This window comes from Erigeron canadensis, chromosome 6 (genome assembly GCF_010389155.1).
Source record: "Erigeron canadensis isolate Cc75 chromosome 6, C_canadensis_v1, whole genome shotgun sequence".
In the NCBI taxonomy this organism is placed as follows: Eukaryota; Viridiplantae; Streptophyta; class Magnoliopsida; order Asterales; family Asteraceae; genus Erigeron; species Erigeron canadensis.
Window position 1 is genome coordinate 24,442,806 of NC_057766.1, and position 16,123 is coordinate 24,458,928.

Below are 16,123 nucleotides of genomic sequence, written 5' to 3' on the forward strand. Positions count from 1 at the left end.
TTATGATTTCTTTTCATCATAGATTTTTCCCCCCCCCCCCCAGTTCTTTCTTTTTCCAAAAGTCAATCAGTCTACACACATTTTGTGTAGGACTTTATTCACACACTATGTTTAATAAAACTCCAGATTTGATGTCGAATAAACACACCATTAATAAAACCCCAAATCAATCTCAATACTGAATTCCGTATTTTGGTAAGGATATGGAGGCCCTAACTTTTCAAAGCAAAACCTATATCAATGGGGAGGAGCCAGAACTTTTTTTGTGGGGGGCAAATTTAAAAGTCTCTTATTATATTTATTAGAGTCATCTTTGAGGGGAAAAAACTTTTTAAACAAAAATTAACCCTCAATGGAGAATTTAGAAAAAAATGGACTCTTAAAATAATTTCGTCTGGGTGCCAGTTATGAGAAAATCTATCTTTAACTTGAACATTGTTCTTTGCAATTTTAGAACATGTGATAAATTTTGATACAATTACCCAAACAAATAAAACACTTTTTTCAACTTCGTTAAAAATCAAAATAATCGAAGATTTTTACTTTACCAATAGAAGATTTTATCTCAAAACTAATGCTCCCAACATAAGTAACATACTTCCAAAGAAGAGGCTTATGACAACGATGGTGACATTTGTATGTATAATGTATTTTCTGTTTATTGTTACGAGTATTATTTAGGAATAAAACTATAAATATACCTCTAAAAAAATTACATTGTATCAAAATTGGAATGGAGGCAGTTGCCCACACTGCCCCCATTGTGGAGCCGTCCCTGTATATCAGAAATGGATGAATTCTAAACTAGTATAGCATATGTAATAGGAAAATGATAATGACAGTCATTAAAATTTAATACATTATATATCAAAAGCACTCCTTTGAATTTCCATAATATTTATATTTATATTATAAAGCAAAAAGCCTTTAGATTAACATTGAACTTAAACTTTCAATAATAATACCCTTTTCATCTCCTCAAATTTCAATCAATCATTTTTTTTCTCTCTCCTCCATAAATCATTTATTCCTCAAATTTATTCAAAATCTTTTATCTTAAAAATCGTACATCGATAAATTATAAAAATTATATGGGTATTCTTAAAATTTCATGCTCTTTCATTAGAGATGTCATTCGATATACTTTCAACGAATTTTTAAATCCGAGGCGGAGCCCGTACGGCTAAGGCATTTGATTATCATACCCTATGACATATCAACTCCTATGACCTAGCTATCACCTCCATCATTCCACCGTCGCATCGCACGGGTACTTATTCTCGTAAATATTAATAAACCAAGTTAGTTTTTACTGTCATTAACAAAACCTTCTATAATCAACAATAAATTTTTATGCGTGAGTTAAGTTATATTTTTTTAAATTGGAAGTTATCACAACCACCTAAATTACGACATATGAAAAATAATCTTCTTTTAACTTTCATTGAGATAAAAAAGTTTCAGATCATTTTTTTGTTTTTTTCAAAAATATAATGCCCAACTACTAGTCATTATGTTGTAATTGGTTTGTTATTATTATCATTAATTTTTTTTTTCTGGTTTGTTATTATTATCATTAATTCTTTTTTCTAATTTTATCTTTTAAATCTTATATATGTAATCATCTTTCAATTAGGTTAGACATATTAGTTAAATAGGTTTATCATTATCCATTAATTAATTATATTAATTATATATACTTGTATATGCTAGGAAACTTTTCAAAATGGAAATTAAACCAAAAGTTTGCACGAAAACAAAAATGTATCAAGTCAATGAGGCCTTGGATCTTTTTAAGGACCAGTAAAATGATTAAAAAAAACAAAAAAGAAAAACAAAACCATGGGCATATGTGGTGGATGTGTCTGACCACCACACACCCGGTCTGAACCCAACCAAGGATTTAGATTTCACATTATCTCCATCCTCTGTGTCCTGTTGCATTCATTTCTTCATCAAACCCCCCTGTATCTATCTCTGTATCTATCTATATCTTTGTATCTATCTGTAACACCTTCATTCTCTAATGGCAAACACACACTTTCTATTACAATCCAACTTCACTTCCAATTCTTTACTCCAACCAACTTTCCAATTCCACCCCCTCCCTATCAAATTCTCAAGAAAATTTAGCCCCATCAAAACTTCACCAAATTTGAGAATCAAATGCTTAATCTTCAACCGTAACTCGGTATCCGAAAAGGGTAGTAATCAGTTTAAACAAAAAGTTACTAAAACTGGTCTAAATGAGCTCATTTTGAAATCAATCAAGAAAGTTTTTAAGTCCTTGCAGAAGCCTGTTATAACTGGTGTTTTATTGGGTCTGTTGTTATTGTATGATCATCAAAATGGTTGTGCAGCAATGGCTGCTTCAGGTGGGAGAATGGGTGGGAGGTCATTTTCGTCTTCCTCGTCGTCTTCTTCGTCGAGTTCTAGGAGTTTTAGTACTAGGAGTAGAGGACCCGAGTTGTCGTTTTCTGCCCCTTATTATGCTCCTACACCATTTGGGGGTGGTGGGTTTTTTGTTGGGCCTGCAGTTGGATTTGGGTCAAGTTTTTTCTTTGTGATGGTGGGTTTTGCTGCTTTTATTTTGGTTTCTGGGTTTTTATCGGACCGGTCTGATGGTGATGATGGTAGTGTGCTAACTGCTACTGAGAAAACTAGTGTTTTAAAGCTTCAGGTATTGTGATCCTTTCGATTTTATTATCGTTTCGTTTTGGATTTGATAATGTAATATGTTATAATATCGGGTAATTAGGGGTAGTTAAACCGGCTTTTAGGAGATAGTGTGTGATCTTTGGATGTGCTTAAGTGTTTTGAGTGTTTGCAGATAAGAAAGTGGTAAGAATTTAGACATTTCGTAACAATTTACATGTAAACTGACCCCTAAATAGTTAAAGTAACTAGAATCCATATTATTGCAGCTAATACTAAACTGATTGTTTGACCCTCGGATAATAGAATTGTTAAAATCAATTTCAGCCTTTCACTTTACTCAAAAGGATTGTCAAGTTGAGTTAGGGGTTGTTTGGCCTAGCTTTTGTTTTTAGGCTTATGCTTTTATTTCATAAGTTCATAAGCTTTTTCTTAGTGTTTGGATTAACTTATCTTCAATAAGCTAATAAGCTCTGTGCAAGTGTTTGGTCTGCCAGGTTTACACTTGGCATCCGCATCATCAACTACTTATTCATTTTTCCTTACACGTAGGCTTAAACCGGCAATGACAGTGCCGGTTTCAGGTGATTTGGCATAACCCGGCACTACCACTGCTGAGTATACCACTTTTGCAAATTTTTAGCACCCAAAACTTGTTTTGCAAAATTTATGGCAAACACCTCCGTTTTGGAAAAAAAATCGTCTGGCACGCATAGTTAGGCTCTATGTTCTCAAATAATCAGTTGGACTATACATGTATGTATTGAGATATTGATTTCAGCATTAACACCGATCATTTTATACCACAAGTTTAGTTTATTATATCTGACAGAATTAATAAGTATTTGTTGGTGTTGCAAAAATGTTCAAGAGTACTATTATTTAACTGTGGTGATCTTATGTTAGGAATGAGTATATATAACTAGAAAACATAACAGATAGCTGAGGCAGCTAATACATCCACATCTACTATGATATCTACAAACTCTACTTCAAGTGCGGTCTGATACATGTTATGATGAAATATGCATGTTGTGCTATGTAAATCTTCGTATGCAACTATGCATATGACCTAATAGGATGATAACATTTCTGTAACTTTCAATCTTTATGTTTCAAGGTTGGTTTGTTGGGGATGGGTAGATCACTACAGACGGATCTAAATCGGATTGCTGAGGCAGCTAATACATCCACTCCAGAGGGTTTGAGCTTTGTATTACAAGGTAATGATGTTTATAGATTGACATTACATGATAAATATAGAAATATAACACACACACACTAATAGCATTGATCTTCTGTCTTTACTAGTCATGATCTGCAGATTGATGTTTAAATCGAATTTCTTTTTGTGCAGAGACAACACTCTCTCTGCTTCGACACCCTGATTATTGCATTTCTGGTTATTCCTCTGTAAGTGACTACGCTACTTAGTTTAAAATCTTTCTTTTGCTTGACTGTTTGTCACAAAGTCAACCAATTCTAAACCCTGACTCTTTAAAGAGTCTTGTCAAATGTCCGATATTTTACAAAAACGTTTTTTCATAGATTATCGAAGTTCTTTAGATATTTTCCATACAACCATTTAACTGTTTGTTACTGCTTGGAGAAACTATGTTTTTAGTACCAATCAAGTAACATGGAAGTGTATTGTTAGTGTGAAATCAAGAATTTTTTCAGCATTAGTTACCTTTTTGGGACATTGAAAATTGTGTTCTGGTATATCAACTTGTTACAGGTGGATGTAAAGAGGAGTGTAGAGGAAGGTGAGAAACGATTTAACCAACTTTCTATTGAAGAAAGGGGTAAATTTGATGAGGAAACTTTGGTCAATGTTAACAACATCAGAAAGCAAAGTGCAACAAGTCAGAGATCTAATGGGTTCCGTAATGAGTACATTGTGGTACAGTTTCTTTCTCTTGTCCTTTCCGTTAGTTTATTCCGTTGGCTTCAAGCCAATGATAATTTGGGTTCCTTTATATATATATTTAAGAACTAGTTAATAGTCTAGTGAAAAAAAGTTATTCAGCAATTTGGTCTAAAACCCATTAGAATATTTTACACCGTATTTTTTGCGCTATTCTTAAGTTTAGGACTTGAGGCAATCACATCATATTTTTGCTTCGGTGTGTACATTGTATTTGATTTAGAGGTGGCAATTTACCCAGTATTAGGTTTAATTGAACTGTGTATAATCTCAAGTTGGTCAATTCAAGTCAACTGAAGAGGAATGGGTCAAAATGGTTGAAAGTTGCCCAAGTCTATTGTTGACGAATACAACCTCCATGGTCTTTAAATTCTGTAATCTATAGTAAAGATTTTTGTTATTGCAATAACATAGTTTTTTAATTTTAGTTAAACCGTCAATTGTATATATAAGTGAACAAAAGATTTTTTATTTGATCAACCTAACTGACCTGTTCTGTTTTGATGCATCCAAATCCAAACCTGTTTTGATCCATTACCCAACCCGTCCAGCTTGTCATTAGTGGTATATCTTTGTTTGTTGTATCCAATTTCATTGTAATTTCTTAGAATTGCCTGGCACCTGTTAAGTTTCTAAAATCTGATTAAATATGGCCCTTCACTTATCATTACAAGTGATGTGTGTATAACAGTAACTTCTTACAATTTAATAAGGGATGAAATACTTCAATTTATAGTCTGATGCTAATGTTTTTTTTTTTTATTTTAAAAATTTCCCTTCCTGCTTTCAACTGTGTTGAAAATCATATTATTTCAACAATACAGCGTTCATGACTGATGACAAGTATATTTCTGGTTGCAGATTACCATCATCGTGGCTGCTGGAGGCGTACATAAACTGCCGCCAATCAACAGTAGTGCACAATTGAAGGAAGCTTTGCAAAAGCTGGCCTCTATCCCTTCAAGCAGAATTATGGTGAGACCTGCATGGATTTATTTTCTAGACTAAATATCATGATTATGGCCATTTGGACATTTACGTTGATAGGGCGATGTGGATTGTCTTAATCTCTAATGGGTCAAACCTCCTAAGCTTTTCAAAAAGTAATTTTGTTTCTGATATAACATAGGTTTTCTAATCATATTGATCACATTAGTTCGTTCTAAAAATAACTTCAACAAGGGATAAAAAAGTGTCTGTGTGGCACAGGGGCAGTGCATCTCACTATCTCAGCCCAGCCCTTTTTTACCATCACTAGGGGTGTAATCGAGTCGAGTCAACATAGTGCCAAACTTGAGCCTGACTCGATTACGAAACTCGAAGCTTGACCTAGCTTTTATTTTCAAGGTTGAGCTCCGTTAACTTATCATCCCTTTGGAACTCGGTAATTTCTTGCTCAACTCGACAATTTTTTTTTTTTTTGAGAAAAACTTTTATATCTAAACAAAGAAAGATAAAAACCAAGTTACATCTGAATAATCGGCAACTCGACAATGTTGAGCTCGACTCAAATAGGTAGTAAAACAATTATAAAAAATATATATTTAGGGGTAAAATAATAAATACCATTAGCTTGACCAGGCTCGTTCAGTTTAAGATTCAATCTTAAATTGAAAGCCTATTCGCGTACCTTGATTTCAACTTGATTAAGTCTGAGTTCATTTCGAGTATTTTATGAGTCAATCTCGAGTGTCTTGCAAGTAGACTTTGGGTAAAGGATAAGGGCTTGCAAGCAGACTTGACTCGATGACAACCATACCCGTCACCCAACCCATTGCCTCCATTTTGCCGCATCTAAAAATGAATTTCCTGTTTACAGGCAGTCGAGGTGTTATGGACCCCACAAAATGAAAATGATACTCTTTCAGAGCGAGAATTACTTGAAGATTATTCGCTATTGCGCCCATTATAGGTAAGTTGTAATGATACTTTGTACATATTACATAGGCAATGTACAACGCAGAAACCTGTATCCCCTCACAGTTTTTCCATATGTGTTTTTAACTGAGATGTATGATTTCAAATGTCGCATTGTAATGCTTGTAACAATTTTTGTTTTGGTATTGGCGTGTTATATGTAGGAACAGGAAAGAAATATAAGCATCTGTGACAATTTTTGATTTTGATTTCGGATTTTTGAAGTATATTCATTGCAGATCTGTTTATAACATCCTCGGCAAGTCCAAAAACCAGTTGAACAACCACCCCTTTTGAATGGTTCCGTTCTAGAAAAAGAAATTATAAATTATTATAAGAATAATGTCACCGTTTCTCAACATGTAGAGTATATATATAATAAATAAAAAATAAAAATTTATAGGATTTTATAAATTTTTTTAACACTATTAGTTAGTCGATTACCATTGTATATCTTGACCACCAAACCACCATATACAATCATCAATCAAATCCTTATCTGATTATATTATATCATACGTACAGTGTATCTATATTTTTGTATTAAACACACAAAAACATAACATATTCTCTAATAATAAAATAATGGCCATCAGACTTCGGTCTTTAGCTATCAAATTAACATCATCATCATCAGCAGCAGCCCATAATTTCACTAGGAGTACTATTTCTACTTACTCTTGCTACAATAATGTCATCAAAACTTCCCGGAAACCCGACATAAATAGCAGCTTCTTTACAAAGTATACCAAGTTTTCGGCATATGATCACGCAAGGAACTACTCTTGCTACAATGTCATTAGAGATTCCATCGAATCGGGAATAAATAATGTGGTGGTCACTAAGAGTACTAGTAGCAATATTGATGATCAAAATTTGAAGAAAGTTATTGCCACTTATACAAGTGATGTTTGGATATCAATGAAAAACCTTTTAACCAAGTATAATCAAACACAAGTATGTTGGAAATTAACCATTGACATAGTTAAAAACGAAGACTTATAGGCATGATTATGTTAGTATGTAATTAGAAGGTGTGATTATGTAATTAGATAATACTTAAAAGGGTGTAATGGTTGGCCAAAAGACACAACCATCACCACCGTAGGAAAGGGTGGCAGTTACCACCAAACACCACCACCGAAGCATTGCAATGGTTCACTCGTAACCATTCAACTAGTATATATATATATAGGATATGTATGGGTAGACATTCACAAGTGTGTAATAACAACAATTCATTCTATATACATAGTTTATTACATATTTCTTGTTCTTGATCCTACTGGGACAACAAAGTACTCTTAATAATTGGGTGGATTTTTCATTCTTGTATGATCATGATAATAATGTCGGCCGTCTTGCGTTTGCTAGCGGTGGATCAATGGGTGGGAGTAGCTTTCCGCGGGGTGGTGGTGGTGGGCGTTCTTCTTCTGGCTCTAGTTTAACATCTTCATCTGGCGGAGGATATTCATCATATCGTCCTTCGTCTTACCGTTCTCATAAAAGTAGTGGCCCGAACAGGGGAGGGGACGACGATGGAGATGCTTTACTCTTAATTTTAATAGCGCTTTACGTTGTATATTGGGTTCTATATTGGATTGCCATAGTTATATCCGACTATCTTAGTGTTCCTATAAACAGTGTTATCAAGCTTCAGGTATTCTGCTCCATCTTTTTGCTTTTAAGAATTCTTAAAAATGTCATATTATGCCTAAGCTATTATATATATATATATATAATATATATAATGCCCCTTCAGAACTCATTGTAAGTGTCGTCTTTGAAGGTGTGTGAGAAGTCCAAAAGTACATACCTCCAAATTGTTAGAAGAGGTTTGTATACTTTTAAAAAAGGTTACAAAACAAATAAGTCTTTATTGTTGCCTCCAAATTTTCGTCTTTATGATGAAGACCTCTTTGGTAGTAATTAAAGATGTTGCACACTTGAAAAGTTAGAGACGCACCCGATTAATAGGTTCTTACTCTGAACATTACTTTGGCTTAACCAGAATACTAGTGGGCAGTGTAACGTATATGGTTATCAAATAATGTTTGGCTACCAAAAAAAAACTAATTCAAATAAGGAATGCATAGTACATGTGAAACTTTAAAGTGATCTGCTTGACTTCCAATGGTGTATCTCATAAGCTGTTTTCCAGTAACAAGACCGATTATTTTCTTTTGCTAGACAACATCAGTGATATGATTACCTCATAAGCTTAGATCGTGTTTCAAGCTACACAACAGTTTCCAAGCCAGACAATGTCAGTAATATGGTTTAAAAATCAAAACCTTGTGTTTTCATATTTCCGTTAACCAGAGATGCTAACAGATTGTAGTTGTGGCCAGTTATTCCCATAAAAGGAGCAGTTTGATGCATATTATTGTATGTACTTTTGTGGTGATTATTAACCTTTTTTCTATCCTTCAAGGTCGGATTATCAGGTACAGTTGGATCACTGCAAAAGGATCTCAACACGATCTGTAAGGCAGCAGATCCCTCCGGAGAAAGGGGATACAGATATGTATTACAAGGTAACGAGTTTAGCAAGATGTGCTACGAATATGGGCAGTTTTTATCGAATTATCATCTTTTTTCTATAATATACAATGCTGACCTTAGAAAGATATAAGTATTTAGCTTGTCTCGTGTCACTACAAAAATCTACTAGCTGGTTCCGTGTTCAGAGGCAAAGTATTTGTTCTTTAGTTTTTACGTACAATCCATGTAATCTTTTTCAACGTTTTAACTGACTTTGATTTGGTTGCAGAAACAGCAGCAGCTCTACTTCGGAATACTGATAATGGCATAATGTGTCGTTCGTTTGTAAATCACTAGGCCAAATTCTTTAGAGAGAGTGGAGTAACATGTTGGATATTTGACTTAAAAAGAAAATATTTGATTAGTTTTGTTATGGAAGAAAATAACATTTGCAATTTAGATAAATCATACATAATGTTGTTGATATATGTGTGTGTCACTTTTCTCAGAACATTAAAAAGGTTGATTGTTAGGTTCTATCTTTTGCAGGTAGATGCTAATAGGGGCATAGAAAATAGTGAGCAAGTATATCGTCAGCTTATTATGAATGAAAGGAGTAAATTTGATGAGCTTACTCTAGTCAATGTGGACAACATCAAAAAGGAAAAGGAAACAAGCGGAAGATATAATGTGTTCGACAATGAGTATATTGTGGTTAGTACTTTTACTATGATTAACATAGACGTATATATTTATCTCTTTTTGTTTTTCATGTGTTCCAATGTGTATTTGTGTATCTTTCCATTCTGTCTATTACATGATAAAGTACTTCTTTTAATATTTGTTGAGTCAAAATGGGTGGGTTGGGTACTGGGTCAAAACAGGTCTAAACAGAATGTGTAACCCTCTTTGTCCATATTTCTATTATTTATATACAAAAGTAGTACTTTGATCATTGTTGATTGCTTTAAAAACATTTGAGTACTTTTTTTTTTCATTAATGATTTTGAAGGTTTTATACAGTGGACAACTTTCGGCCTATTGTCATCCTTCTGACCTGTATCTATTTTGGCTGCAATTTTTTATGAAGTATACTGTTTGACGAGTTACTATAAAACATACACAAACCAATCTATTCATTTGTAAATTGTTGGAATCTCCCACCTCTAATATATCATTACTTGACTAAAACAAATATTATCTGATTGAAGATCACAATTATCGTATGCGCTGCTGGAGTACATAGACTACCGCCCATTAAAAACAGAGAAGATTTCAAGAAAGCTTTGGAAATTCTATCATCTATTCCATACCAAATTATGGTGAGAGTCACCTATTTAAGTACACTTGTTCTCTACCCTATACATCATGATTCATTCTCGTGTTACTATGCTAACCAATTGATCATTTTACAGGGTGTCGAGGTGTTATGGACGCCACAACTGAAAGACGATGTTCTTACAAGGGAAGAATTGCTTAAAAACTATCCTCTATTGGAGTCTTTAGATAGAACCCTTGAGAATTGGATCATATAGGTTATATGAACGATACAGAAATCTATATTCCCATATATTTTCTAAGTTATGTGTTATATGAAAGGGAAGAAAAATGAGTAATTGAAATTTGTCCCCTTATAAGGATATTCTAAAATTATTTTTTCGGTTTATATTATGTTATACGAGATGGGTACCAGCAGGTGATGTAAATGGTGCTAGTGGCAGTGGTGGTAATGATGTAGTTATTAATCTAAAAGTAATTGATGTAAATGGTAGTGTAGTTATTTTATGGTTAAAAGATGTATCTTTTGTAAATAACTTTATTAAGAATATTACAGAGATATTAGGTGCAAATATTTAAATTAATGAATAAAAGAGATAGATAGTTTTGATAAATATGAGTGTAAAATATTTTAGGGATATATTAAGGGTATTTTGGTAAATATGAGCGTTAGAAATGTGTTGAAAATTAAGGGTATTTTGGGTATTTTAAAGGTAGAGAGTTGAAAAGAGCAGGGGATAGTTTGTTTATTAATAGAGTATAGATATAGATATAAATTATATTATATTAAGATGTTATCTAGCAATAAACTAAAACAGAATTGAGATATTCTTGAAACGACACATGTCGTAATCTTTGATCGACACGTGTCGTTTTAATTAATTTATATTTATTAAATTAGTTTTTTTTAATTGTATGTAAATTCAATTTCTTTATTAGACTTAGAATTAAATTCTAACTCTTGACTTATAAATACAAAACACATTATAACTTATTTGATTAATCGTTTTTATTAATAAAAATGTTTTTTTCTCAATTATTCAACTCCTAATACTTATTTAAATTATAATAAGTTATGAACATTAAGACTTCAAAAATTTGAGTTTACGATCCAAAATCACAAGGCTATTTGCCGTCATCCAGTTTATTTACAAGTTTCGATTTTGATGTAATTGTAAAAATATAAGGTAAATCCAAAACTTTAACTAAACATATATTATATTTATCATTAATGTTTATTATAACTTAACTTCGATCATTGGTTTACTTTAACCATAATAATTTATTTATGAGGCATATTCGAATTTCTTTATAATAAAATTTATATAATTATTGTACATCATATGGGTATTAAGACTAGTATTATATTATACTAGTGTTCAGACCCGTCTAATGAACGACTATTCTCAAAATATACTAATCAAAGCTAAAAAATTAGAATTTAAATATATTAAATATATATGCCGAAATCAACTTAGAAATTTGCTAGCTGAATAGCCATTCCATCGGTCAAAATACTCCTAAATTTTTTGCCCATTCACAATTGACCGAGCCATGTCTGATAGTGTCCTGCAAATAGCCAAAAAAAAAAGGAAAAAACTGGTAAGTTCTCTTAGTATGTTTCTATGTATTTAATCCAATTTTAAAAAATAAACACCAAACAAATTAACCATAAGAATTGAATAAACATCTTTGCATACGAATCCAAGAAAATTATTCAAGCTAAAAAAGGAACCCAACCAAGGACATTTGAAACGTCGATCAAATGAATTTATTGGCTAATGCAAGAAAGATAGGTAAATAAATTCTTGATAAAAAAAAGTCGAGCCAAAAACTTTGCAAAGACATCTACTGTTGTGTTAAATCTTAAACATAACGTGGATCAAAGGGTTTTATCTAAATGTATTATTTAAAATTGATATCATGCTTTTCATAAGATCCGAGGTATATCTGTCATACACAAACTAAAATGATAAATTGTTTCACCATGCTAAATAATCATACTAAAACATTCAACACCATCTCAATATGTAGCATTTTCCCCTGATAGAATAACAACGACTAAAAATTTACATCATTAATGGTCTAGTTTCAAAACAGATTCAAAATAATTATAGTCGATATATTAAAATAATCATAATCTTACTCGAAGCAAAAATTCGACTTTCTATCTAAAATCTTATAGAAAGATATAATCATAAATCTTAAGTATACACCATTAATGAGCTATTTTCAAAACGTTATCAAAATAACCAAAGTCAATATATTAAAGTAATCAGAAACCTACTCATAGCAATTTTAGACTTTATATCTAAAAGGTTATAGAAAGATATAATCGTAAATCCTAAGAGTTAATATAGGTTACAAGTACAAAGTTCAATATATAATATTTAGATTAGTTAAGTCATATATCACACCTTAATCAATACGAAAGTTAAAGAAGAAACATACGAAAATTAACTCCATATAAATATTGATTACAGTTTACCTTTTTTTTTCAACTTTAATTAAATAAAAATTTACAGTTTCTTATATTCTTAAAGTGTAAACTATATAATTTGAAAAATACATACCAATTCATCAACAAAGACCATCTCGAACGTTTTTGATTTTCTTCGGGTTGTTCCACTCCGAAACAGTCTATGCATGCACAACATGGAGTCGTAAATGATGGTTAGTATGTCTTGGCTTAAGATCTTCAAGATGGACTAATGTGGTCATATTTTTTGTTGTTGAAAAAAAACCATAACGAACCTATAATGGGCAACAAACTAAATTAAAAGAAATAATAATATAACGATAACATAATATTTCAATATTAAAAAATAATAATAATGATTAATTATGTGCAAAGTATATAAAAAGAAAAACCCCTTCTGTAGTTGATCGTAGCTTTTTTGTTGTTGTCGTATGTGAGTTATATTATAGATTACCAATAAAACCGAAAAGTGTAATTTAGTTATTTTTAAATTGGGTGAAATTGTAAATTGGTGATGGTAAAACAAAAAGTATAATTCATTATTTTTAAATTGGGTTAAAGTGTAAATTGGTAATGGAAAATAAAAAAAAATGTAAGTTAGTTATTTTTAAATTAGGTTAAAGTGTAAATTGGTGATGGGAAACCAAAAAGTGTAAAATTAATTATTTTAAATTGAGGTTAAAGTGTAAATTGGTGATGGAAAACCAAAAAGTGTAAATTAATTTAGATTAATATTAAATATATTAGAGGATAAATAAGAATGGTGGATTAGGCTAAAGGAGGGAAATTAGGGGTGTCAAGTGTACCCCAACAAAGCGATCACAAACTTTCTGTTACAACCCGACCAACAAAGCGATTTTCCTGCGCACTTCGTTTTTCTTCAATAAAATGGTCATATTCCAGTAATAACAGGGAGCTATTTTCCGTACAAAATCATGACTTGTTCCCATAATCCGAAGACTAAAATGCCGTATTGTTATCATGAATTATAAACTTGAACCCGAAAAGGGTTTTTGGTGGAAATATATGGTGAGAAGGAAGTATATTATACTATATTATAAAAAGAATAACCCCCATGTTGAAAGTTACATGGGGAAAAATGTCTAAAATACCCTTAATGATATATTACACTATTAGTCCTTAATCTTTTAAAATATCTCAATTAACTCTTTGTATTAAAGACTTTTACATCAATTATCTATATCACTCGCTGCCTCTACCACCAATAGTCGCACCCACTAACACTGTCACCGCCACGAATACTGCCGCATAGCACGGGTACCGTGCTAGTATTATTAATAGACATAATTCAAGTAAGAATTATCTCATTAAATAATAGACAAATCATTTGTATACGAGAGTAAGTACCCGCGCATTGCGGCAGTAAAATGATATGAGTGATAAGTGTGATAGGTCATAGGAGGTTATATGTCATAGAGTGTCATAGCCATATGCCTATATGCCTTAGTCGTACGGGCTCCGTCATCGGATTTAATAATTCGTCAAAAGTATATCGAATGACATCTCTAATGAAAGAGCATGCAATCTTAAGAACACCCATATAACTTTTATAATCCATATACGGTTTTTGAAATAAAATTTTTTAAAAGAATTAGATGAATAAAATGATTTATGAAAGAGAGAGAAAGTTGTATGCATTATGATGTGTATATTGTTCAAATTAAATGTTAAAAGTTGAAAAGTGAATTTGTATTATAATATAGTATAGATTTAGATATAGAAGTATAGGGGTGAGTTATTTTGAGAACCATAAAAAAAAAAAACGCGAGAACCAATCTGGGCCACATATCTCATCTCCTTTTTTCTCTCTCATCACTTTCATCCAAATTTTTCAAAACGTTTTATCTCACAAACCGTGCATCGTTAGACGAAAAAAAAACCATGGGTAGTCTTAAAATTTCGTCCTCTTTCATTAGAGATGCGACTTGATATACTTTTGACAAACTTTTAAATTTCGAAATTTTTTTTTTTTCGAATTTTTTTTTTACCTGCACATGTGTAGGATGTGTATGATGTATACCCTACACATGTCCTGCACATGTGTAGGATTATCGCTAAAAAAAAAATTAAAAAAAAAATCGAAATTTAAAAGTTTGTCAAAAGTATATCAAGTCGCATCTCTAATGAAAGAGCACGAAATTTTAAGACTACCCATGCTTTTTTTTTCGTTTAACGATGTACGGTTTGTGAGATAAAACCATTTGAATGAATTGGGTGAAAATGAGGAGAGAGAAAATAAAAAATCATCAAGATCAAAGTCAATTTCTCGCGTTCTTTTTTTTTATGGTTCTCAAACTAACTTTCCTCTATAAGTATATATAGATATGACTTTCCTTGTATTGTATTAAACTTATCAATAACATTAAGTGGTTATTATGACTGATTTTGATATTAGATTTTATTCGATTACGAATAAAACTTACTTAAATGTATATATCTTGAGCACCAAGCCACCATATACAATCATCAAATCAAATTCCTCATTTTCCTCAATACATCACATAATCTATTATCATACTTACTTGTATATCTATTTTTTTAAGAAACACACAACAACATATATATTTTCTAATAATAATAATGGCTATCAGACTTCGGTCTTTAGCTATTAAATTATCATCATCATCTGCAGCAGCAGCCCATAATTTCACAAGGAGTACTATTTCTACTTACTCTTACTACAATAATGTCATCAAAGCTTCCCCGAAACCCGGAATTAATTCTAGTTTCTTCACGAAGTTTTCGCGGTTTGATCACTCAAGGAACTACTCTTGTTATAATGTCATTAGAGATTTCCTTGAATCAGGAATAAATAGTTTGGTAGTCACTAAAGGCGAAAAGAGTAGTAGCATTGCTGATCAAGATTTGAAAAATGCTATTGCAAGTTATAAAAGTAGTGATGTATGGATATCAATTGAAAACCTTTTGAAGAAGTATAATCAAAAACAAGTACTCATAAGTAATAATAATGGGGAGGCTTGATATGTCGTATTTTATGCTCATTCCCCATAGCTTAAAGTGTCGATTAGCGAGGATTACGAGTCATTTTTGTATACATTTGGTGCGTTTATGGTATTTGTTAGTGTTTCAGGAGGAAAACAGGTACCTAAGCGATATTTTGCAGAAAACTAAGTTTCTGGAGCAAAATGGGTGTTTACGGATGTTTCACGTGGCTCGTAGGTAAAGAATCGAAGAAAGTCAAAGCTGGTCAAAATGGTCAAGGCAAGTCAACAGGACACTGCGACGCAGTATGGTCATGCGCCGCAGTATTCCAAGTCGAGATTAAAATTGCTTCGCAGCATAGAAAAACTGCGACGCAGTTTGTGTATATACGACAGAAGACCAGTCAAAGAAAGTCAAGT

General features: G+C 32.1%; 1 protein-coding gene across 1 annotated transcript; it reads left to right on the forward strand.

Moving 5' to 3' along the window:
* The first annotated feature begins 1,886 nt into the window (after positions 1-1,886).
* LOC122605479 lies at positions 1,887-6,708 on the forward strand. The gene is made up of 6 exons (XM_043778434.1): positions 1,887-2,680; positions 3,776-3,878; positions 4,013-4,068; positions 4,394-4,558; positions 5,444-5,557; positions 6,402-6,708. The coding sequence occupies exons 1-6, from the start codon at positions 2,027-2,029 to the stop codon at positions 6,492-6,494; spliced, it is 1,185 nt and encodes a 394-aa protein (XP_043634369.1). The 5' UTR covers positions 1,887-2,026; the 3' UTR covers positions 6,495-6,708.
* Positions 6,709-16,123: the final 9,415 nt, after the last annotated feature.

Coding starts and splice junctions, on each gene's coding strand:
- LOC122605479 (XM_043778434.1), top strand. CDS start 2,027: ATGGCAAACACACACTTTCTATTACAATCCAACTTCACTTCCAATTCT. Junction 4,069..4,393: donor GCATTTCTGGTTATTCCTCT/GTAAGTGACTAC, acceptor AACTTGTTACAG/GTGGATGTAAAGAGGAGTGT. Junction 4,559..5,443: donor TCCGTAATGAGTACATTGTG/GTACAGTTTCTT, acceptor TTCTGGTTGCAG/ATTACCATCATCGTGGCTGC.